The sequence below is a fragment of the Petromyzon marinus genome, chromosome 43, assembly GCF_048934315.1.
Source record: "Petromyzon marinus isolate PM22_M1 ecotype Great Lakes invasive population chromosome 43, UKy_Petmar_22M1.pri1.0, whole genome shotgun sequence".
NCBI lineage: Eukaryota > Metazoa > Chordata > Hyperoartia > Petromyzontiformes > Petromyzontidae > Petromyzon > Petromyzon marinus.
Window position 1 is genome coordinate 9,136,536 of NC_133709.1, and position 25,026 is coordinate 9,161,561.

The following is a 25,026-nucleotide window of genomic DNA, read 5'->3' on the forward strand; positions in this document are numbered from 1 at the left end:
ACGTTGTGGCAAGCTTCGGGGCCACTTCCTGGAGTCGTGGAGTTCTGACATTACAAGTACGGTACATTTTAATAAAGCGTGTTAAAACATTTTTTTTTAATATTACATTTGTTTAAGTCAAGCTGCAGTTCAATATTCACTGTGTAATGGTTTTAAAACATGTGACGGAGCATTACCACGTGATACCATCAACATATGAACTGCTCTATATACTCTTATGCAAGGCTGATAACTTAAAAGATATGAATTGCTTCCAACATGTATTTATTAAATAAAATAAATTGAAATAGAACAATCAAACGTAGAACAATTGTTAGGTTAAATAAAAAAAAGTTATAATAATTTTAAAATAACAATAAGAAAGCAATAGGGACTTTTCAAATCGCAAAAAATCGCAGCCTTTGCGGTTTGCCAATCGCATTGTTTCAGATTGCGATTTCGATTTCAAATCAATGAATCGTTCAGCCGTACAACGCACTGTGCGTCTGAACCGGCCCTGCACCTTCTCACCTCGGTCGGCTCGGCCTAAAAATAAGTAGCGGACGTGGTGGTGGTGGTGGCGGTGGTGCGTTTGAAATACCGGGACACGTGTGGTGTGGTCACGAACATCACTCGCCCCACCAGTCTGTAACGTCTGTGTAGAGCTGCATGGGCTGGGGGAGGGAGCGAAGATGAATGGGGGTGGAGAGGGGGGGGGGCTTTGTGTGTGGGGTGGAGTGGTGGCACGGTGGTTAGCGCGATGTGGAAGGCTACACGGGGGACCTTTGTCTTTGTGTGCGTGACCCTTTGTGTATGAAACGCGTCACTCTGCATGAATGTGTGCATGTGTGTATATGAATGTGTGAGTGTGTATATGAATGTGTGAGTGTGTGTATATATGAACGTGTGAGTTGCTATGAACGTGCGAGTCTATGAACGACTGTGCAGATGTGTGCATGAATGTTCATGTGACTCTCTGTATATGAATGCGCAAATGTATGTGTGTACGTTCCTTTGTTCAATTGAGTTTGACGGTTTGCTGCTGCTGTGTGTGATTCCGTTGTGTGTTTGCGTCTCTGTGTGTGACTGACTGCCTGTGTGTGTGACTGAGTGCCTGTGTGTGTGTGACTGACTGCCTGTGTTTGTCTGACTGCCTGCCTGTATGTGTGTGACTGACTGCCTGTATGTGTGTGACCGAGTGCCTGTGTGTGTGTGACTGACTGCCTGTATGTGACTGACTGACTGCCTGTATGTGTGTGACTGACTGACTGCCTGTATGTGACTGACTGCCTGTATGTGACTGACTGCCTGTATGTGACTGACTGCCTGTATGTGACTGACTGCCTGTATGTGTGTGTGACTGACTGCCTGTATGTGTGTGACTGACTGACTGCCTGTATGTGTGTGTGACTGACTGCCCGTATGAGTGTGACTGACTGACTGACTGCCTGTATGTGTGACTGACTGCCTGTATGTGTGACTGACTGACTGCCTGTATGTGTGTGTGACTGACTGACTGCCTGTATGTGTGTGTGACTGACTGACTGCCTGTATGTGTGTGACTGACTGACTGCCTGTATGTGTGTGTGACTGACTGACTGCCTGTATGTGTGTGTGACTGACTGACTGCCTGTATGTGTGTGTGACTGACTGACTGCCTGTATGTGTGTGTGACTGACTGACTGCCTGTATGTGTGTGACTGACTGACTGACTTATGTGTGTGTGACTGACTGACTGCCTGTATGTGTGTGTGACTGACTGTGAGTGCGTGGTGTTGGCCAGGCGTGGTGCCAGCCACCCACCCCCATCGTGTGCCATAGTGCCGGCCTTCATGGGTTCCTACTCGCTAACAGCACTTGCCCTAACAGTATGTTAAGGTTATACAGCGGATCTTTGTCTTTTTTTGCCTGTGTATGTGTGTGACCGTATCTCCGTGTGTGTGACTGTGTGTGACTGTGTGTGTGTGACCGTGTCTCCGTGTGTGTGTGACTGTGTGTGTGTGTGACTGCACGTGTGTGTGTGAATGCACGTGTGTGTGTGTGAATGCACGTGTGTTTGTGTGACTGTGTGTGTGAATGCACGTGTGTGTGTGTGACTGTGTGTGTGAATGCACGTGTGTGTGTGTGACTGTGTGTGTGAATGCACGTGTGTGTGTGTGACTGTGTGTGTGAATGCACGTGTGTGTGTGTGACTGTGTGTGTGAATGCACGTGTGTGTGACTGTGTGAATCCACGTGTGTGTGTGAATGCACGTGTGTGAATGCACGTGTGTGTGTGTGACTGTGTGTGACTGCACGTGTGTGTGTGTGTGTGACTGTGTGTGTGACTGTGTGTGTGGGGAGCGATAGTGTAGCGGTTAGCGCGCTGCGCTATGAACCTGGCGACCCGGGTTCGATTCCCGCTCACGGCCAACACCAGTGACGATTATCTGAACCGGTCCCGGGCCTCCCCTAGGTCGACAGCCTCAAATGAGTACCTGGTGCGGTGTGTAAACATTGCCACTAGGGAGACGAAGGCGGTCGGGCGTGGTGCTGGCCACCCACCCCCTCGTGTACCGTTCCGGCCTTCATAGGTGCTCGCTAACAGCACTTGCCCCTACAGTCTGTAAAGTCTATATGGGGGATCTTTTTTCTTTGTGTGAAACGTGGACCCCCTTAATGGAGCATCTTCGCCGGTTGGAAACATTTAGGCTGGCCTGTCTACGATCGATCCTGGGTTTAACCAGGCTGGATTGTGTGAGGAGCTCAAAATCCTTGAAAGATCTGGGCAAGGTCCCATCGGTGAGCTCCTCCGGCAGGCAAGGCTGCGTTGGCTGGGTCATGTAGCCCGCATGCCCAGCCACCGCATGCCAAAACAGCTTTTGTTCGGCCGGATCGAGGGAGCTAAACGGGCGCGGCACGGGCTAGAGAAGAGATGGAGTGATGTGGTACAGGAGGACGTGGAGCTGAGTGGACTTGCCGATGACTGGTACCAGCGGTGTCAAGATCGGTCTCTGTGGAGGAGGCTCGTGAAGGACGCTACTGGGCAGTTGGAGGCAGTCGCCCTCCAACAACAACGGAGGGCGGAGGAGCGACGCTCACAACAACGAGCAGAGCGCCGGGTGGCTAAAGCACAGCAGGTTGGCACAGTAGGGGGCACAGGTGGTGCATCAGCCAGTCATCTCAGTCAGTCGACGCGTGGCACCTGGGTCTGCCCCGTGACCTCCTGCCCGCGGGCGTTCGACACTTCACATGGCCTCAAGGTGCACATGGCCTGGCACAAGCGTCGTGGTGACGTCACCGCCACTTAGTAGCGAATGGCGGTTGTTGTGTGAATGCACGTGTGTGTGTGTGACTGTGTGTGTGTGACAGCACGTGTGTGACTGTGTGTGTGTGGAAAGGGCGGTCCTGCACAGATGCCATATTTTCTGTCCGTCTGCTACAGCAGAGGTGTAGGGAATTCCAACAAGACCTACATCTCTGCTTTATTGACCTGGTCAAGGCCTATGATACCATCAGTAGGCCTGGGCTCTGGGTTGTTCTTCGTGCTTTTGGAGTACCTGACCCTCTGCTCACAATCATTAAGGACCTTCATGATGGTGAGCGGGGCCGGGTAAAACTACGTGGCCGGGAGTCAGAGCCATTCCCTGTACACCTTGGGGTGCGACAGGGATGTCCTCTGGCTCCCACATTATTTAACATCTATTTTGACCACGTAGTTCGTGAAGCCTTCAATAGCTGTACCGGGGGAATCTCCATATGGTACAGATATAATGGGAGGCTGATCGATGCCCGGGTGCGGTCAAGGGATGACTCCCTATTGCTCAACCACGTTATGTATGCTGATGATTTGGTAATAGCTGCTCATTCAGAGGAGGAGTTGGAGACGCTGCTGCTGAGACTGGAGCATGCCACTAAGAGGTGGGGCCTTACCATCAGCCCCACCAAAACTAAGCACCTGCCTGGGTATTTTGTACCATCGGACACTCCACCCCCACAACTCCCAATCGGTGATGGGGCAGTTGTGGAGAGAGTGGAGAGTTTCCCATACCTGGGCAGTGTGCTTATGACTGGCTCCAGTTTAACAGCAGAGGTCTCACTCCGAATCAGTCGAGCGGCAATATCTTTTCATCGGTTGCGTAACGCTGTGTGGAAGCTACCTGGTCTGTCGCTCCGCACTAAGCTTCAGGTCTTCTCGGCCACGGTCATTCCCTCCCTTCTCTACGCTTGCGAAACGTGGACCCCCCTAATGGAAATCTTCGCCGGTTAGAAACATTTAGGCTGGCCTGCCTACGATCCATCCTGGGTTTAACCAGACTGGATTGTGTGAGGAGCTCACAAATCCTTGAAAGATCTGGGCAAGGTCCCATCGGTGAGCTCCTCCGGCGGGGAAGGCTGCGATGGCTGGGTCATGTAGCCCGCATGCCCAGCCACCGCATGCCGAAACAGCTTTTGTTTGGCCGGATTGAGGGGGCTAAGCAGGCGCGGCACGGGCTAGAGAAGAGATGGAGTGATGTGGTACAGGAGGACGTGGAGCTGAGTGGACTTGCCGATGACTGGTACCAGCGGTGTCAAGATCTCAGTCGACCCGTGGCACCTGGGTCTGACCCGTGACCTCCTGCCAGCGGGCGTTCGACACTTCACGTGGCCTCAGGGTGCACATAGCCTGGCACAAGCGTCGTGGTGACGTCACCGCCACTTAGTGGCAAATGGCGGTTGTTGTTGTGTGACTAGGGAGACGAAGGCGGTCGGGCGTGGTGCTGGCCACCCACCCCCTCGTGTACCGTTACCGGCCTTCATAGGTGCTCGCTAACAGCACTTGCCCCTACAGTCTGTTAAGGCTATACGGGGGATCTTTGTTTTGTATGTGTGTGACTGCACGTGTGTGTGTGAATGCGTGTTTGTGTGTGAATGCACGTGTGTGTGTGAATGCACGTGTGTGTGTGAATGCACGTGTGTGTGAATGCACGTGTGTGTGTGAATGCGTGTGTGTGTGTGTGGATGACTGTAACGTGACGCCATGGGAATCTGCGTCTGTTGTCGGGGGTTTTAAGGCTTCGTCTGCAAATGGGACGGAGCCAGCTGCTGCTAAGCAGATTTACCGGACACGCAGCGGCCAACACAATGACACCCGCTCATTCACACTCGCACGGTCCATAACAGTCGTAGACACGTGCTCGTGTATACAGTACATGTTAGTGCAGATTGCACTAACATTCAATATTGCTCATATCGTACACTACTGATTCCTGCTGTGATAGCGAGCAGCACCCTGTGAAGGCCGGCACGGCACACGAATATTGGGTGGGTGGCCAGCACCACGCCCGGCCGCCTTTGTCTCCCCAGTGGCAATGTTTACTACACACCGCACCAGGTACTCATTTGAGGCTGAGTCGACCTAGGGGAGGCCCAGGACCGGTTCAAATAATCTTCGCTGGGTGTTTGGCCGTGAGCGGCGATCGAACTCGGGTCGCCGGGTTCGTAGCGCAGCGCGCTAACCACTGCACCACCGCTCCCCATACATTTGCTTATACACGCAACATACACAGAGACAACTCGCTAACACTCATTCATATTCACACAGTGCGTGCAGAATTCATTAACACTCATATACACATTTGCATATACACGCAACATACACAGAGACAACTCGCTAACATTCATATTCACACAGTGCGTACAGAATGCACCAACGCTCATATACACATGCTCATATATTTCCACACACGCTCATTCATCCTCTCCCATATACACACAAAGCTGCATTGTATAGTCTTTAACAGTGTTTGGGGCAAGTGATATTTGTGAACGGCTGTGAAGGCCGGCAGAGCACGCGAGGGGGGAGTGGCCCAACATCACGGCCAGGGCCGCCTTTTGTGTCACCCCACCAGTGCTGATCATTACACACCGCGTCATTGCATCATTTAAGGCTGAGTAAATATAGGGGAGGCCCAGGACCGGTTCATATATATGCGTTCCTGATCGGTGGGAATCAAATAAAACTGGGGCCGCCGGGGTTCCTAGCACAGCGCGCTAACCACTGCACCACCGCTCGCCGCCACCCCCCCGACCACCACCCACCACACACACACACTGATTGTACAAACCCTATGCACACTCGTACACTTGTGCACACAAGTAATCATCTACACTCCTTCATCCATCCCTACTGACCAAATACAGTGCTCAAAGAGCGGTTAGGGCGTGTGTGGCTGGCAGGGTTAAGGGTTTGTGCGTGTGGCTGTGTGTGTATGTGTGTCCATAGTGTGGGGCAGTGTGTGTCTATAGCAGAGAGGTTAGCGGTAGTGCATGAGTAGTGGCACAGCGGTTAGCGCTACGCTGCGCTGTGGACCCGGCGAGCCCGAGTTCGATTCCCGCTCACTGCCAACACCAAGTGACGATTATCTGGACCGGTTCTGGGCCTCTACAAAGTTGACTCGGCCTGAAATTAGTACCTGGTGCGATGTGTAAACATCGCTATTAGGGAGACAAAGGCGGCCAGGCGTGGTCTTTGCAACACAACCCATCGTGTGCCGTGCCGACCTTCATAGGTGCTCGCTAACAGCACTTACCCCTAAAGTCGGTTAAGGCTTTATGGGGGATCTCTGTCTTTGGTGTCTGTGCCTGTGTTTGCAGCATTGAGGTTGGGGGTAGTGTATGTGTGTGGCTGGCTGGGATTGTAGATTCATGTCTGTGTGTATTGTGTCTCGATAGCAAGTGTGGGGAGCAGTGGCGCAATACTTAGCCCACTGTGCCATGAACCCGGCGACATCCGTGAAAAAAAAACATCGCAAGCGGTTCTGGGGCTCCTCGAGATCGACTCGGCCTTAAATGTGTACCTAGCGCAGTGTGCAAACATCGGCAGTGGCAGAGGTAGAGAGAGAGAGAGAGGTGGCCGGGCATGGTATTGGCCAATCTATCGACCGGTCGGTATTAATCGGTGCCCGCTACCGCCACTCAAAGCCTTACGGGGTGTTCTTTGTCTTTGTTCTTGGCTGAGTGGCCACACATGTGACCGTGTGGGTAACGGCCGAGAGGGGCCGTTCCCAGCGACGACGGTGCCAAGTTTGACAACAGAGATGACGGCACCCGCCACAGCCTGCGTGTGCCCTGTTAAGCCACCGCATCCCCTCCCCCCTTTCCCCACCCTACCCCCACCATCCTGTTTCATAGCTTCGCCCACGTGTCCGCGTCCCCTCAAGACCCTTTTGCAGGAGGGTTCTTCTAAGTTTTTTTTTTGGGGGGGGGGGCGATGCTGCCGCTGTGTGTGCGACCCCCGAACTGTGCAATTTGCAGGTCGTTTTTCAGCACTGTAGACATTTGGCCAATACCAGATGGAATTTCGGGTTAATTTTAGATATGGGGAGGAAAGCCACACTGTGGACATCCTGCCAACCTTCTTAGGCCTTCACAATACCAACAAATGTGAAGGCCCAAACAGCACGGGGATGAGGGCCATGGGTGCAGAGTTGTGGTGGTGAGACAGCATAGGACGTCCGTAGGAATTGTGCTGTTGATTTATGTTTTGTCCTCCAGAATTCCCTGCGAAGACGGAGCCGGGAGCCGCAGAAAGCAGACAAGAAGTCCCCAGCACAGGTATGCACGGGGACACGCACGGAGAGAGGCTCTTAGAGACACGTGGAGACACACGGAGACATAGAGATGAAGCGTAGACAGGGAGACGCATGGGAGATGTATGCTGACATGCAGGCACATGTGGAGACACTGGCAGATGTGCAGCGACACACGGCGCCATGCAGAGAAAACATATGAGCTCATAGCAAGACACGGAAACGAGATTACATATGAATACATAATGGAGACAAAGTGGAGATTCGTGAATATTTATGGCGACAATCCGAGATGGATGCACACAGCAACAGAGACGCATGTTGTGGAGACGCCGCGAAAGCCCACGGAGACACAGAGACACGGGGATATGCACGTCGACCACCTCGCTGCTGCACGTGAGCTGAATTCATCGCTCCAGCTCCACAGCGGTGGAGGTCATCCTCTCGTGCTCGAAGAAACGAGAGGGCCTCCACCAAGGAGATGGAGCGGTGAAATCAGCTCGTGGTGCAGGTGGTAGTAGGTGGACTGTCGCATCGCAGTACTTTATGAGATGGCAACGCCTTGGGTAGGCCCTCATCCAGCAGTGGCTTGATGATAAATCGCGTAACTGAGTAAAAACACTCACATTTACGTAGACTGAGATACGGCAATGGTGATTTTACCCCGCCCAAATCTATCTACATTCGCCAGCACAGCTGTTAGTAAAAAGTCAAATGTGCAGCCCTGCATTCGATTGCTCATTGTTGATGACCTTTTACCCTTGGGATATACATTTCAATGCATGCCCGGAGTGTTTCTTCATCCCCTCCCTCCCCACACACCACGCCACCGCCCACCGATCCTGCCCTCTGCCCCCCCACCAAATCCCCTCTTCCAACCTCCAACCCCTCCCTCCCGCACGCACGCAGGAGGACAGCGCCGACCTGCGGTGTCAGCTGCAGTTCGCCAAGGAGGAGGCGGTGCTGATGCGGCGCAAGCTGGCGCGCGTGGGGAAGGAGCGCGACCGCTCCGAGGGGGAGCTGCAGCGCTACCGCGCGCTCTACGGTGAACTCGACGGCCAGCCGGCGCTCGGCGAGGCCGGCGGGCCGCCCAGCTCGCGCCAGGCCGAGCTCAAGCTGCGCCTCAAGCTGCTGGAGGAGGAGGCCAACATCCTGGGCCGTAAGATCGTGGAGCTGGAGATCGAGAACCGGGGCCTCAAGGCCGAGCTGGAGGACGCGCGCGCCGGCGTCGGCTGCGGCGGCGGCGGCGGCCTCGCTGGTCCACCTGGCGAGCGGGACGGCGCCGCCGGGGCCTCCCAGGATGAGACGGTCGCGACCGACGTGGTGCCGCCCACCCCGCGAACGGCGACCTCCGACCCCGACGAGCAGCAGCAGCAGCAGGGCCGGGGGACGGCACCGGCGGCGGGCGAAGACCGGCGGCCGCACGGGGACCCGGCCGTGCGGGAGGAGCTGCGCGCCGCGCGTCAGCAGCTGGGCGAGCTGAGCGGTGCCGTGCTGCGCCTCCAGCAGGAGAACCGGCTGCTCACGACCAGCCTGCAGCGGCGCGAAGAGGAGGCGGCGGCGGCGGCGGCGGCGGCGGCCGCGGTGCCGGGCGGGCAATCGCGGGACGCCACGATCGCGGAGATGGACGGCGACGAAGGCCGCCCCCCGCGCCGCGCTCGCGAAGGCCCCATCGGAGGGGAAAGCGATGCCGCCACGGCCGGAGGAGAGAAACCGCCGGCGTCGGTGGGCGGCGCCGGGCCCGGCAGCTGCGGCGGCGGCGGCGACGGCGCGGCCGCCGCGACGTCGACGGCGACGACGGCCGCCTCCGGCGGCGGAGGAGGAGGAGGAGACGGGGAGGCGGCGGGCTCGGAGGTCACGTGCTGCCGCCTGTCCCCCGGCGCTGGGCTCGACGTGCTGGCGGCATACGCGCGCGTGGCCGGGATGCGGCGCGAGGCGGAGCGGCTGGCGCGCACGGTGGACCGCGTCATCGGGGAGGCCGAGCGGCTGGCGACGCCGGGAGCCGTCGGGGTCGTGACCGGAGCGGGGCCTGGGCCGTGCCGCGAGGCGCAGCTGCTGAGCGCCGTGATGCGCGACTTCCGCAGGGAGCTGCGCACGTTCGCGACGGCGCTGGGAGGGGCGGCCGGAGGGGGGGGCGACGGCGCCGCTGCCTCCTCCTCCTCCTCCTCCATGTGGAGGGACGACGAGCAGACGCCGCCCTCCGCCATCAACCAGGTGCGGGGAGTGTCGAGTGGTCTGTGTTTGTCCACGTGGCTGTGTGTGTGGCTGTGTGTGTGGGGAGCAGTACCCCGTAGTGGTTAGCGTGCTGCGCTATAAACCCGGCGACTCGAGTTCGATTCCCACTCGCGGTTCTGGGCCTCCCCTAGGTCGACTCGGCCTCAAATGAGTGCCTGATGCGGTGTGTCAACATCGTCACGAGGGAGACAAACTTGGCCAAGTGTGGTGGTGCTGGCCACCCACCCCCTCGTGTGCCGTGCCGGCCTTCATATGTGCACACTGAGAGCACTTGCCCCAACAATCTGTTAAGGCTATACGGTGGATCTTTGTCTTGTGTGGGTGTGGGGAGAGGTAGTGTCGTGGTTGGCACGCTGCGCTACGAACCCAGTGATCCGAGTTCGATTCCCACTCAAGGTTATAACCATTGACGATTATGTCAACCAGACCTTGACCATTCCCTATGGACATTTGGCCTCAATATGAGTATCTGCTGCGATGTGTAAACATTGTCACTAGGGAGACAAAGGCGGCCGGGAATCGTGATTCTGGCCACCCACCCCCTCTTGTGCTCTTTTGGCCTTAATAGGTGCTACCCTTTAACAGCACTTGCCCTGACAGGCTGTTAAAGGCTATACGGGGGGGATCTTTGATTTTGTGTAAGTATACATGGGTGTTTGCGTGCATATGGATACGTGTATGTGTGTCTCCCTGGAGCGCGTACATAGACGCTCACAATGGTCGATACAATGAGTTCCACTTTGTTGAAAGTCAACAGTGGTTGTCCCGTTGAATAATTTGTTCCCGCCATAGGAACGTGGAATTGCCAGGGTTGTAAATGGGAGATGAACGCTGCCCCACGCTCACTTGAGTGGGAAACCACTTTGACTTTTTGACTTAAGCACCGATGACATCTCAGCCACTCACCCCTCTCTCCCCACTCCACTCCTCACCTCACTGCTCACTCACTCGGGCTGATGCCTCACCTCACTCTGCACTCTGACTTGACACTTGACCCATCATCTCACTCTTCCCCTCACTCCTCCGCCCACTCCTCACTGCACTTCACATGGGTACTCACCCTGACTGCTCACCTTGTCCATTCACCTGGACTGCCGCTCCTCACCAGAATTTTTACCTGGACACTCACCAAACCCATCAATTGGGTCCTCACTTGACCTTCTCACCAGACCGCTCACCTGGCCACTGACAAGACAGATAAATAATTATCCTAATCCGGGTTATCACCAGACCACTCACCAGATGTCTCACCTGGCCACTCACCAGACAAATTAATAATTCTCCTAATCCGGGTAATCACCGGACCTCTCATCAGACGCCTCACCTGGCCACTCACCAGACAAATCATGAGATCCCTTATCTGGGTCATCACCAGGCCTTTCTTCACTTGGGTCCTCACTCAACCTCTCATCAGACCGTTCACCTGGCCACTCACCAAACAAATCAATGAGACCTCTAATCTCGGTCGTCACCAGACCTTTAACCCAAACCCATGGCTTCTCACAGTGACTCACTCGCCACCCTCACCGTGACTCCTCACCTGGGTGTCGGGAGCGAGCGAGTGGCGTGCTCACTCACGTCAGCCTCCCATCTGCATGTCCGACATAACTTGGGGCTTCCTTATGTCCCCCCCCTCCTGCCTCTCCTGACCCCGACCTGACCCACAGATGTTCCAGCCCATCATCCTCCTCATCCTCATCCTTGTTCTCTTCTCTTCCCTCTCCTACTCCACCATCTTCAAATTAGTTTTCATTTTCACCCTTTTCTTTGTCCTGTAGGTTTCATTTTTGTTTTTTTTAAATTGCCGTTGATTTTGCCCATTTTTGTTTATTTCCTTTGGTTTGTTTATCTGCCCCCCCCCTCTCCCCTGACCCTTGCACCCCTCCCCTCTGCTCCCTCCCCCTCCCCGCTTCCCCCACCCACATTCTGGCCTGAACCCCAAACCCTGGATGCCAATTTTGACCCTGAATCCCCCACTCATGTCCATTAACCCTTGACCCTGACCTTTAAACCCCATGTCTCAACTTTGTACCAATAACCCCCCAAAATTTAACCCCAACCTTGACCTTAAATTATGGACTCATAATTGTGAGCCTTAAACCTGACCCCAAATTCTGGACCCTCTGGCCCTAAACCTCGCATCCCTGACCTTCACCCCATTAACCCCCAAAACATAAACCCTTGACCCCTAACCACAAACGTGGACTCCTGACCCTTGACCCCCTTCCCTGGCCCTTGAACCCATACCCTGCACTGCTGTCCCCTAACCCGTAACCCTGACCCTAAACCCTTCCCCCCCCAACCCCAAACCCTGTACCTCACCCACACACACCCTCCCACCCACCCACACCGGGTTCAACTCCTCGATTCTGGGCCGGTGAGCAGCACCAGGAAAAGCAGCAGCAGCAGCAGCAGCAGCAGGAGAACGGCGTTTGGGATTCTTGGGACCAAAGTGAAACAGACTCGGACGCGACACGGAGAGACTCGGACTCGGCGAGGAGACACTCGGACACCACGTGGAGAGACACGGACACGACACGGAGACGCACGCACTCGGACAATAGCGGGGATGGGGTGGCGTGGGCGGAGAGGCGGCAGCGACGTCCGGAGGGACGGGGCCGCGACGGCGGCGGCGACGACAGCGGCGACGACGACAACGACGACGAGGGGGAGGAGGAGGGGGACCACTCCAGCCGGGAACTCGGGGCCCGAGAGCTGCTCCTGCAGCTCAAGCAGCTGCTGGGCCCACGCAGAGGCACCGTCGCCAACGGGCAGGGCCCCAGGGCCCAGGTACCCTTTAAGAGACACCCACCTCCCCAACAGGCCCCTTGGAGACTGCTCCATCTCATCTACCGTTGTCTAGAGTAGTAGTAGTAACGTTTCCGGACCCGTGGGGCAACTGTCGACCCTCAAAGAATGTTTGCAGGCCACCAAGCACCGACTAAAAAATGTTGTCATAATTTTTAAATGACTGTTAATATGTAGAACTTTACGACAGTTTCACGGACCGCTTCCCCCACGGCCTTCTGGACCATCCGTGGCCCACGGCTCACAGTTTCGGAACCACACTGTGCTAGAGACCTCATCAGAAACCGGTCTTCTGTCTGTCATTGTTTAGAGACCCCTATAGAGACCGGTCTTCTGTCTGTCATTGTCGAGAGAACCCCATCATAGACAGGGCCCCGTTGGCCAATGGTGGCCTCTGGTCACCTTTAGTGCAACCCCTGACGTGCACCCCCCCGATAATTCACAAATGTGAAAACACCCCCCCCCCCCCCCCCGTCATCATCGTGCTGTCACACACCCTGATGATGTCTTATCGGCGGAAGCGGCGGCCCTCTGAAAACGAGTGAAGGACACTACCACATAGAGAGGGGGACCGGTCTGAGTGCCGTTGTGTGGAGGCCCCGTGAGAGTGCGGTCTGCGGGTAACAGGGACATCCGTGTTTTTCGTCTCACTCCACCATGAGCAGGTGGAGCTGAGCCGGGGGGACGGGGAGGGCGTCGAGGACCGATCGGACGACTCCCCTGGCACGGAGGACAGCGGAGTTCACTCCCTGAGCGAGAGCTCACAGGTGTCTGCATGCACACTCACTCGCAGGTGTCCACACACTCACTCACTCACGGGTGTGTACATGCACACTCACTTACGTAGTCCCTCACACTCACTCACAGATATCCACATGCAAACAAAGACAAAGATCCCCCCGTATAGCCTGAACAGGCTGTAGGGGGCAAGTGCCGTTAGCGAGCACCTGTGAAGGCCGGCACGGCACACGAGGGGGTGGGTGGCCAGCACCACGCCCGGCCGCCATTGGCTCCCCAGTGGCGATATTTACACACCGTACCAGGTACTCATTTAAGACTGAGTCGACCTAAGTGAGGCCCAGCACCGGTTCAGATAATCGTCACCGGTGTTGGCCGTGAGCGGGAATCTGGTCGCCGGGTTCGTGGCGCGTGCTAACCACGGCACCACCGCCCACTCTCACACACACACACACATACTCACTCACCTACAAAGCGTTCACACTTTTATTTCCAGAAAGGGTAATGCCTATTCTTATTTTGTCACACTTTTTATACTAGCAGAAAGGTCCCATTTTGAAGTGTCCACACACACACTCATGAACTCACGCGCACACCCACCGGTATCCAGGCTCTCGCCCAACTCTCACATTGTGTGCAAGGTCAAGGTGTAACCCTGAACATTTCTGGCTCGTGCTACTGCTCAAGTGTGCCACAGGCCGCGTGCCCCACACTGGTGGTTGTCTGCAGCCGTATGTGTATGTGTGTGTGTGTACGTGCGCCGTGGTGACGTCGCCGCTACTGAGTGGGAATGAGGAGCGGTGGCACAACGGTTAGCACACTGCGCTACGAGCCAGGCCCCTACTCAAGTTCGATTCCCGCTCACAGCCAACATCAATGGCGAACATCTGAACCGGCAATGGACTTTAAATGAGTTGCTGGCGCGATGTGGTGAACATCAGCACTGGGGAGACAAAGGTGGCCCGGACGTGGTCCTGGCCTCACCAACCCCTCAGGCACCGTACTGGTCTTCGTAGATTTGCCCGCTACCAGTACTCGCCCCAACGGCCTGTGTAGGCTCCACGGGGGATCTGTCTTTTTCTCGTGTGCCTGTGTATGCAAGCCCCTGGTGCGATGTGTAAGCATCGCCACTAGGGAGACAAAGGTGACCGGGCGTGGTGCAGACCACCCCACCCCCTAGTGCGCCGTGCTGGGCCTTCACGTGCTCGCTAACAGCACTTGCCCCAACAGTCTGACTACATGGATGACCGTTGTCTGTGCGTGCGTGCGTGCGTGCGCCGCAGGCCGCGTGTCACGCGCTGGTCGAGTCACTGCTGGCAGAGCTGAGGAGTCGCGAGCGCCGCACCGCCACTGCTCACGAGCGCAGGACGTCCTGGGAGACGGAGCGCAGACGCCTCCTGTCCTGCCTCGCGCAGGTGCCGCCACGCGCACACGCACACGCACGCGTGCAAATACTGGCCACCCCTTGGACTCGTCGGTGTTGTGTGGTGGGATTTCAGTTCTTATTGGTAGCTCACAGCCAACACCAGTGACGATTATCAGAACTGGTGCAGGGCTCCTAACCGAGGTCAACACAACCTCAAATGAATACCTGGTGCGATGTGTAAACATTAGTATTGGGGGGGGGGGGGTGGGGAAACAAAGGTGGCCGGGTGTGGAGCTGGCTACCCACCCCCTCGCGCACCACGCCAGCCTTCATTAGGTGCTCGCCCAACAGCACATTTTCCCCAGCAGTCAGACGAAGGCTGTGCTGGTGATCTTTGTCCTTTGTATGTGCTTCTCCCTCCCGCTGCAGTGTGAGTGTGGCTGTGCGTCCCTGTGGCCCGAGGTTGGGGATGTGGTACGGCGAGACCTGGAGGAGGCGGAGGAGCAGGGCAGCGGGCTGAGACGGTGGGGCATGCCCACTGCCATCGCATGCACACACATACGCACGCAAACACACACACACACCTACATGCACACACATACACGCACACACAAACACGCACACATATACACGCACACACACACGCTATCCTTAACCCTGGCTCCTACCAAAACCTTATCCGTGACCATAAAACTGCAACCCGCAGCCATAGCTGTAACCCTGTCCCAAATCCCAACTCTAATCCTAACCACGTCTGACCATAACCTTGAATCTGACCTTAGCCCCAACCAGAATCAGTACCGATTCCCAGACTCTCCAACCTGACCTCTGTGCTCATGACCTAACCCTGACCCCCGCCCCCCTCATGACCTCTGTCCATGACCTCTTGACCTCCCTGCCCCCCCACCCGGCTTTGACAGGGCCCGCTCCGTCTCCTCCATGTCCGAGTTCCGCCGCCTCATGGAGAGCTCCCCATTCCTCCCCACGGGGGGCATGGTGGAGACCCCCCACGACCCCCTCCACGGCGAGCCCCCCAGCCCTTCCCCTCCCCCGTCGCCGCCGCCCCCCCTCTCCCCGGACGACGTGCGCTTCGTGCGCGAGTTCTCGTCGCCCTGGGGGGAGGGGTGCCCCCCGCGGGGGTGGAGGGAGCCCCCCGAGGAGGCGGGGGCCCCGGGCGAGCCTCGCAGGCGCAGGGGGAGGGGGTGGAGAGCCTCGAACACGGAGAAGGAAGAGGACGACGAGGTGGTGGGGGGGGAGAGGCAGGCGGAGGAGGAAGGCGAGGAGAGGAGGGAGGTGTGGAGGGGACGTAGAAACGAGGTGGGTGTGGTGTCTCTGTCGCACGTGCACGTGGTCCGTTCACTGCTGGGTGAGGACTTCGCCACAGCGTTGCGGGTCATTGGCCGGGGTGAACGGGGGGCAATATTTGACCATACTTCACCACGACGGTCAGACTGGTCTCACGGCAGCCTGCAGCACCTGTCGCCCGTCTAAGCGGGGGTCGTCGCCCGTCTAAGCGTTCGATGCTGTTGCACGCGCAGTCTTGAACTTTTAAGAATGGATTTGAACCAATGAGTCCGATGCAGCTAAGGCACCGGCCATCGACTCGTACGCTTCGCTGCGTGATGCGTGATAACCGTTCAGTGTGGTCGTGGAGGAATATAAGCAACACAATAAACACGCAGACTTATTATGCATCCTTCACATGTTAGTTAGTGCACGTGCAAAATTACCAACAAAAAATGTTTGTTATTTACACATCCCATCAGCCGCGTCAAGGCCTTCTGAGAAAGTGCTTAACTTAGCCGAAACTCCTTAACCGGTTTTAACATTTGCGTGTCTCATCAGCCGCCGTCGGGCTTGCTTAGACGAATGCCGGTGAGCTGCTGCTCGACCGTACGTGCGTGGCTCGGGATGCAGAGCGTGTGTCTGTGACGTACGTATGCGCGCTCACAGACGACAGACTTGCATCAGACCGGCACGGGCATGTCTGTAACAAACCCCAAAACGGGGTGCCGAAGCCGAGAATGGAAGCCAAAGCTGGAAGTTGCGCTTAGAAGCGTGGAGATGGTGCACGCGTGGAATTACGCCGAGACAAAGAGGAGACACATTTACATTTTTTTTAAACCTCAACAATTTACAGACGACATTTGACTGTGAAGAAAAGTAAGCAGAAGGGATGATTGGCTCGAAGGGATGATTCAGTGGTGGTCGAGACCAACAATGGAATAGCAGCCAAGCAAAACTGAGTGGACAGCCATCACAGAGATGGAACGATAAAGTCGACTTTTTGTGTGCACGAGCAGGGATAGATTGCTGCATCGCTGGGCCGTGCGATGCAGCGATAATACCAGGCCTGCTGACGATGATGATACCATCATGGCCCCCCCCCACCCCCGGACGACGCTCGGCTTTGTGCAGGCACCCGTGGGGCCAAGAGTGGACCCCGCCGGCGCCACCAACCTCTCGGACGACATGAAGCGCCGCGTCGCGTCCCGCGCCACCGCTCGCCTCTCCTCCTCCTCCTCCGTCGCCACGCAGGTGGACGGCGACGCCGACGGCACCAACGGCACCATCGTGAATCCCGGTGGCGGCCCTCCTGCCCGCCACTCCGTGTCCACGCAAACCTCCGGCTCGGCCTGGGCACCCCGGCGCGGCCCGGCCACCACGACCCCCCGGGGCAGCGCCGGCTCGACCCCGGCAGCGTCTCCATCGCGCGGAGCCCTGCACGCTCGCCCGCTCTCCACCGCCTCCTCCGCCTCGTTCTCCTCGTCCCGCGCCGATCGCCCGTCGTCGGGGACTGCCAGCGCCGCCGCCCGCGGCCTGGCCGGCGCCTCCCCGCGCTCGCTGCGCCGCTCGCCGGGCGGCGGGGGATCGTCCGGGAGGCTCGACGCGAGGCCGGGGACTGCAGGCGGCGGCGCGCCCGGCGTCGGCAGCCTCTCGCCGTGGGCCCGCTCCACCACGACACGCGACTCGCCCGTCACGCGCGTTGCCGGGGACGATCGGCCCAGCAGCCTCTTCAGCATCCTCGGTTTCTCCGTGGCTACGTCCCCGCCGCCGCCGCCGGTGCCGCCGCCGCCGCCGCCAGTGCCGCCGCCGGTGCCGCCGCCCCGAGCGGCCATGCTCACGCTCGCCGTACCAACGGCAGCGATGGCGGTGGCCGCCACCGCCAGGGAGCGGTCACCGAGCCCCAGGCCCGGCATGGATGGGGTGGTGCCGGTGCCGCCTGCCGCCGCCGCTGTCAAGGCCGCCACAGCTCGCGGTGGCGGTGAGCACCGCGCGGGCGCCAGGCTGAGTGTCGGGCCCCAGAGCACGGAGCTTCGCAGGAGCTGCGATTCGCTGGACGCGGAGTGCGGAGCGGAGGGGAACGGAGACGCTGCGAGGAAGGGAGCAGAGAGCGGGGAACAGGAGCGGGCAGCTGGAGGAAATGAGGTGCGTGGTGGTGGTGGTGGTGGCGGTGGCGGTACATGGAATGACACTCATGAGAACACAAGCAAACAGGGAGACACTCATAAGTACACTCCTAGATGTACACAGGTACACACAGACACTTTTAGAGACACACAGACGAGTTAATTTTGTTTCACTAAATGAGAACTCAGAGACCAGGATGAGTCTGGGTCACTCAAAGTGGATAAAGCCAAACAAATTAAATCAAGTAGATCAATACAGAAATCAGAACAAAAACAACTATTACAGGCACAGGTGCACATGCACACAAACAGGTGCACACACATGCAAGCACACAGGTACACATGGATGCACAGGGGTGCACTCAAACGCCAAAGACAAAGATCACCCGTATAGCCTTAACAGACTTGTTGCGGCAAGTGCTGTTAGCGTGCACCTATGAAGGCCGGCACGGCACACGGGGGGACGGGTGGCCAGCACCACGCCCGACTTCCTTTTGTCTCCCCAGTGGCGATGTGTACTACACACCGCACCAGGTACTCATTTGAGGCTGAGTCGACCTAGGGGAGGCCGTGAGTGGGACTCGAACTCGGGTCGCTAACCACTATACACAGACACACACACGCAAAAACAACAGTTATCCACGTGCACGCGCACGCCCAGGCACCCGCAGACAATTTTCCACCACCAGGGAGCACCGACTCATGGTCACGCAACGCAGTCGCTACTCATTCAGGGCCGAGCCGACCTCGGGCGCGGGAGGCGGCTCGGTCCAGGTCGAGGGAGTGCGGTTCTAACCCTGCGCCACCTCTAACCCCTAACCCCACGCCCTCAGAGGCGCGGTGGCCCCCGCGGCCCCTGGACCCCGTAGACCCCGGCCGCCCCGTGAGTTCAAGCCCTGCGACTCCCCCCGCCTCCCCCAACCCCCCCCCCCATGCCTGCCCCCACCACGAGCCCCCACTTCCCATCGCTGTCTGGCTCCACCCGCCGCCGACTTGACCCCTGCTTTATTGTTGCTCACCTGACACCCCCACTGCTTGTCTGACACGGTGCCCCCTCCCCCGCCCCCCCACTGCTTGTCTGACACGGTGCCCCCTCCCCCGCCCCCCCCCCACTGCTTGTCTGACACGGTGCCCCCGCCCCGCACCCTCCCCCCCCCCGACAACCTCACGAAATTTAAAATCCCACAGGGCCTGCCCGCCATTAGCATCGGAAACAGTGTTTGGCTTGAGTGCAAGACCAGCTTTGCCTGTCTGTCTGTCTGTCATCCCGGCCGCCTGTCTGGCTCTCAGTCAGTCACCCTGTCTGCCTGTCTGGATTTCAGTCAGTCATCCTGTCTGCCTGTCAGTCATTCTCTCTACCTCCCTGGCTGTCAGTCAGTAAGTCTGTCTGTCTGGCTCTCTGCCTGCTATTCATTCTGCCTGGCTAACTGGCTCTCTGCCTGTCGTTTGACCGCCTCGCTGACTGACCGCCTGGCTGCGTGTCGTTCTCTCTGTTTGATTCCATCTCTGCCCATCAGCGACTGCTGCCTTCTCTGTTTTTGCTCTATTTTTCTAACTCAATGAGGCATTACTCTTCATAAGCGATGCATGACGCATGCACCCACACGCCGCCCCCCCCCACACCACACACACTGGCCTCCATGTGTCCTCAATGTACACCACGCACACACACGCAAATAGCATGCATCATGTGTATACTGTACATGTGTGTGTGTATACGCTGGGTGTGCCCATGCATGCAGGATGTATGTGTGCATGTGTTGTTTTATTTTTAAACAGTTGCTGAGCGCAGTGCCCCAAAGGGTCAAAAACACCAAGCGGCCAGCTACAAACCAGCACTGCTAAAGCTGTAATAGATGAGAGCGTAACGTGTTGCTTGAATTCAGAAAGCACATTGCTGTTGTCAGAGCTTGGGGATAAAGGGATGACGTGGGAAGAGGCGGCAATTCTAAAAGGGAGCAGTGCAAGGGAAGAAACGGAGAAGAAGTGTTGTAACTTATGGGGTGGTGAGTGGGTGGGGTGAGCGAGTGGGTGAGCAAGTGGGTGAGCGTGTGTGAGAGTGTGTGAGTGGATGAGGACCGACGAGTCCTCAACGCGTGCGGAGGGAGGATTAATGAGTAAAGATCACGGGAACAGTAACCACCACCACCATCAGGGTAGTAGCGATAAAAGAGTAATACGTAGGCGACCTGGCCGCCAGCGAGCGAGTGACTGACTACAGTGAATCAGTGAGTGCTGGATCATCAGTCACCCTGACTGTGCTCTACCCTGCACTCTATAAAGCGCAGCTGTGCGTGGTGCGTGCGTGTGTGCACACAGGATCACAGCGAGGGCTGCTGTTCGTCCCTGAACCCCGCGGTCCCCTGTAACACGGCCCCAGTGGCGACAACGTAGGGGACCTGATGGGACCCTGACGAGAGGAACCCCATCGGACTACGTGGGTCCCCATAGCCACCCCTGAACGTGTATCAAGCGGGATGGGTGGTGGGGGGGGTGTCTGGCCCTGCTTGGGCACCCTGAGTCAGTGAGTGTGTAAAGCGACCCCTGGGTCCCCCCGATGGAGTCTCGGAGAAGGGGGTGTGTGATGTGAGATATCGGTGCAACTACGCACACACACACACCTCACAGGTACACACGTACGCAGGTACTATATACAAATGTACATACACAAACACGTAAACAATATATACACACGTGCGCGCTACATAAAGTGTACACACACACACACACTAGACTCGGCACTTGTCCCATATTGGGCAAGCGCTCTTAGCGGTTGGTGTGGCCAGAACCACGCCTCGCCACCTTTGTCTCTCCAGTGCTGAGGTTTACAACACTGCATTGGGTACTCGTTTAAGGTTGAGCGGACCTAGAAGGGAGGAGCCCAGGACCGGTACATATATTGCTCGCCGCTGGGGTTAGCAGTGGCTGGGAATGGAGCTCAGGGTGCTGGGTTTGTAGCGCAGTGTGCTAACCACTTTACCACTGCTCCACACACACACATACACACGGGTGCTATTGGTACAGTTATATACACAATTATTCACACACGCATATATATATACACACACACTCAATGAACGCCAACGCAATGTTTATACAAACAAGTATTATACACAACTGATACTATACACTTAATGTGACTTTACCGAAAGAACCATAAACTATGATACTATATACACACACACACGTGGTGTAAAACGTACACACTATTCGCACACGTGTAAACACAGCGACTGTATACACAAGTGCACACACACGTGGTGCATATACGAACTACATATACACACACACACATTGTATACATGCGCTCTGCATGTGGCAATGCAAAAATTCGTCAAGTGAAATACATTCTTACACTCATGATAGATACAAGCATCGAATCGCTGGCAGCAGAACCCAATGTTTTACGGATGAATACGTGCAATCGCGATGCCGCTGTGAACACGTGATAGGCTGACTTTACGGGGCGAACAAAGCGATACGAATGAGATGGGGAAAAAAACGATAACTTTTTTTATTATCTCACTCGACTACTGGAATGAGACAACAGATCTCGATTGTTGAGTTGAATCCAGACCTCCCCCCCCCCCAACCCGGGGGTCGTGACGATCCATGAGTCTTCTTAACACAGCCTGGCCAGTGCTTATACTCCTGTTTATAGCCCTGCAGAGCCAGTGGGGGAATTCCACGTTCCTATGGCGGGGGTGGTGGAGGGGCGTGTGTATCTGGGGCAACCACTGTTTACTTCCCCACAAAGTGGTACTGATTTTATCGACCCCAGAAGGGGATGTGGTTGCGTATTTGCACGACTATTCAATTTTAAACACACGCGATGTATACAGACACTACAAATAGAAAGATCCCCCGTGTAGCCTTAAAATACACTTTTGGGGCAAGTGCTGTTAGCGAGCACCTATCAAGGCCGTCACAGCGTGCAAGGGGGTGGGTAGCCAGCACCACGCCCGTCCAAATTTGCCTCCCCCAATTCGGATGTTTACACGTGGCACCAGGTACTTGTTTAAGGCCGAGTCGACCTAGGTGAGGCCCAGGACCAGTTAAAACATTCGCTACTTATTGGTCATGAGCGGGGAAACGAATTTGGGTCGCCGGGTTTGTCGCACACTGCGCGAATCACTGCACCACCCCTCCCCACTTACACACACGTGTTCTGTATCCACGTGTGTGTATGTTTACACACACACACACGTGCTATACAGCCATACACAGACATACACCCACACATAAACACACATGCATACATACCTACGCAACTCATAAGTGTGTGCATATATGTATATACACAAGTGTACACACACACACCCTTATGAGAACATGCACATGTACGCATGGACACACAGACATGCAAACATCGCACACGTGTGAAGATGTACTCGTCCACCCACAGGTGTACTCGTCCACCCACAGGTGTACTCGTCCACCCACAGGTGTACACATGAACAGACTCGTAAACAAGTACACACACATACAAACGTACACACATGAAGACATGTACACACGTACAACAACCGCCATTCGTCACTAAGTGGCGGTGACATCACCACGGCGCTGGTGCCAGGCCATGTGCACGTTAAGGCCACGTGAAGTGTCGAACGCCCGCTGGCAGGAGGTCACGGGACAGACCCAGGTGGTGCCATGGGTCGACTGACTGAGATGGCTGACCGATTCACCACCTGTGCCCTCTACTGTGCCAACACGTACAAACATTTATACGCGTGCGAACATGCGCACATGCATGTACACACGCGTACGAATGTGTACAAACGTGCACACGCGAACGAACATGCGTGCACGCAGGAAGACGCGCGGGAACGTGTACACGCGCACGTGAACCACACTTGCACACGCGCATATCAAGAGGGTCCAGTGTTTCAGATCCCAGCATGAGAGCTCCACGTGAAGCCTCGAAAAGAGATGAGAATTGTACAGCGTTTCCATGAACCACGCCACTCCCAATTCCTACCCACGCCGTCCCCCGCACACCGTTTCCAATTTTATCCCGATAGTGGTGTTGGTGTCGCGTCACGGGACCGAGAATCCTTTGGGAGATCTTGGGAGAGCAACGCAACCTCTCCTGTGGTGTTAACGAAGCGTCCACGGGAAGCAGGATATCATAGATCTCGTCTCCGGGATCCCGTTGTCTTTAGGTGACCCCTGGTTCACACATCAGAATCTTTATAGAGACTGGAGAAACCCGATGAGCTATGAAGCTCTTTTTCAAATGTCCGGTACAAACGCGCAGGAGAGGGGCTGCACTCCCGCTCTGCCATATGAGAGTGAGGTTCGTCTCTTTTCCACTAGTCAAACCTGTTGTTTTAATTCTCACGGCCGGAATTTAGACCGAGATGCGGTATTAAATGCAATGCGATGGTGCCGTTATTTTGTATTTATGTGTACGAACAACTTTGCTGGGTTTCCAGTTTGGGCCAGAGTCCGAATGTTTCCGCTCTAAATTTCAATTGTCGAGCAGGTGGACCGACGGGCCCACCGTCAGAATTCTGGGCGAACGTGAACACCGCGGACATTTGTGGGAGTAGACCTGCCCCATCCAACTCGCGCGGAAACTCTTAATAACTTGGAAGGTCATGGGAAACGCCACTTTTTATCTGTTGTAACTCTCACGAGTTGTCCATCATTGAGGGCTATCTCAAGCGCACTTTTGAGTCCCCCCGAGTTAGCGGTCCATGGAAACGAGGTGTCCGATACTCGGTAAGGTGGGAGGCGATAGGAGCAGGCGCAAGATGCATGGGAGGGAGACGAGATTAGGATGTGGGACGGTGCCGAGAGGAAATGTCAGTGTGGAAAAAGACGAGTGGTCGCGGAAGACAAGTACTGTATGTGGTAGCAGGTGGGAGATGAGTCCAGATAGGAATTAAAACAGGAAGATGAGTGCAGATAGGAATGAGAGCGGGAGATGATGGCAATTATAAATTAAATTGCGAGGGAGGGGAGCCTTGAGAATTGGTCATTCGGTGGGAGGTGGGAGTCGCAGGCTCCTATTTATTTAATTTATTCACCGCGCGCCACTGACACCCGGACCCTCTCGGACTGGGGTGTCGGGATGGAGAATGGGAGGGAGGGGGCTGGGTGCTCCCCCTTCATGGCCGAGGTGACCGGTTTGATTTCATCCTCATGTGTGGATGCCTGTTCATCCCCCTGTCTTCTTTGAACCTCCGTCTTCTATTGATCCCCTGCCATCTCGATCCCCAAATCTCCCCTTTATTCCTTTTCATCCCTTTCAACCTCTGCTGGTTCCCGCAATTCTTGATATCCCAATCTCCTCTGAATCCCCCTATATATTCGGTTGATTCACCCCCCCCCCACCCACTGTATCTTGTTGATCCCCTTGTGTTCTCTTGAACTCAGTCTCCTGATCATTTTGTATCATCCTGATCCCATTTCCTATTGACCCCCCTATCTCATATTGAGCCAGGACCCCCTCTGGTTCCATTGTCTTACTGTTGACCCCCCCCCCCATCTCATTCCCCCTCTATTCTCTTTATCACCTATCCCCTCTGAGCTGCTGATCCCTCTTATATCTCCGATTGATCATCCACGCATCTCCCCATCATCCCATCCCGCCCCCTCCCGCTACTGCTGTGCCCTGTATTCGTGTCACGTGATTGTGCTTTAATCAGAAATAAACTTTGGCAGAAGCCGCCGCCGCCTGCACGTTACTATGCCGAGGCCGAATCTCTGCCCGTGTTCATTTAACGCAACTGACGCTGCCGACTATTTATACGAGCGAGTGGTGATGGTAGAAAAGGCTGCAGGCGGTCGTGGTGGTGATGTGGGCGATGGAGTTGGTGATGTGCTTGGTGCGGGGAACGGTGGCGCAGTGGTTAGCGCACTGTTATGAACCCAGTGACCCAAGTTCGATTCCCACGCACAGCAAACGGCGACTCCCCCGAGGTCGACTCCGT

The 25,026-nt window shown here is 56.2% G+C and overlaps 1 protein-coding gene across 5 annotated transcripts in view; it reads left to right on the plus strand.

The window, feature by feature from the left end:
- The window catches only part of LOC116951626 (uncharacterized), a 43,319-nt gene extending 18,529 nt beyond the window's left edge, over positions 1–24,790 (plus strand). For 2 of the 5 annotated variants that reach the window (XM_076073800.1, XM_032970408.2), the window contains exons 4-12: positions 7,494–7,553; positions 8,438–9,742; positions 12,149–12,553; positions 13,234–13,338; positions 14,593–14,724; positions 15,105–15,199; positions 15,596–15,992; positions 17,094–18,104; positions 20,405–24,790. In XM_076073800.1, coding sequence (XP_075929915.1) covers positions 7,494–7,553; positions 8,438–9,742; positions 12,149–12,553; positions 13,234–13,338; positions 14,593–14,724; positions 15,105–15,199; positions 15,596–15,992; positions 17,094–18,104; positions 20,405–20,479 — 3,585 coding nt within the window. In that variant the 3' untranslated portion in view covers positions 20,480–24,790. Of the gene's footprint in view, positions 1–7,493; positions 7,554–8,437; positions 9,743–12,148; positions 12,554–13,233; positions 13,339–14,592; positions 14,725–15,104; positions 15,200–15,595; positions 15,993–17,093; positions 18,105–18,918; positions 18,969–20,404 lie in introns of all 5 variants that reach the window. The other 3 variants (XR_012946776.1, XM_076073801.1, XM_076073799.1) reach the window with 3 other exon arrangements.
- The last annotated feature ends 236 nt before the right edge of the window (positions 24,791–25,026 follow it).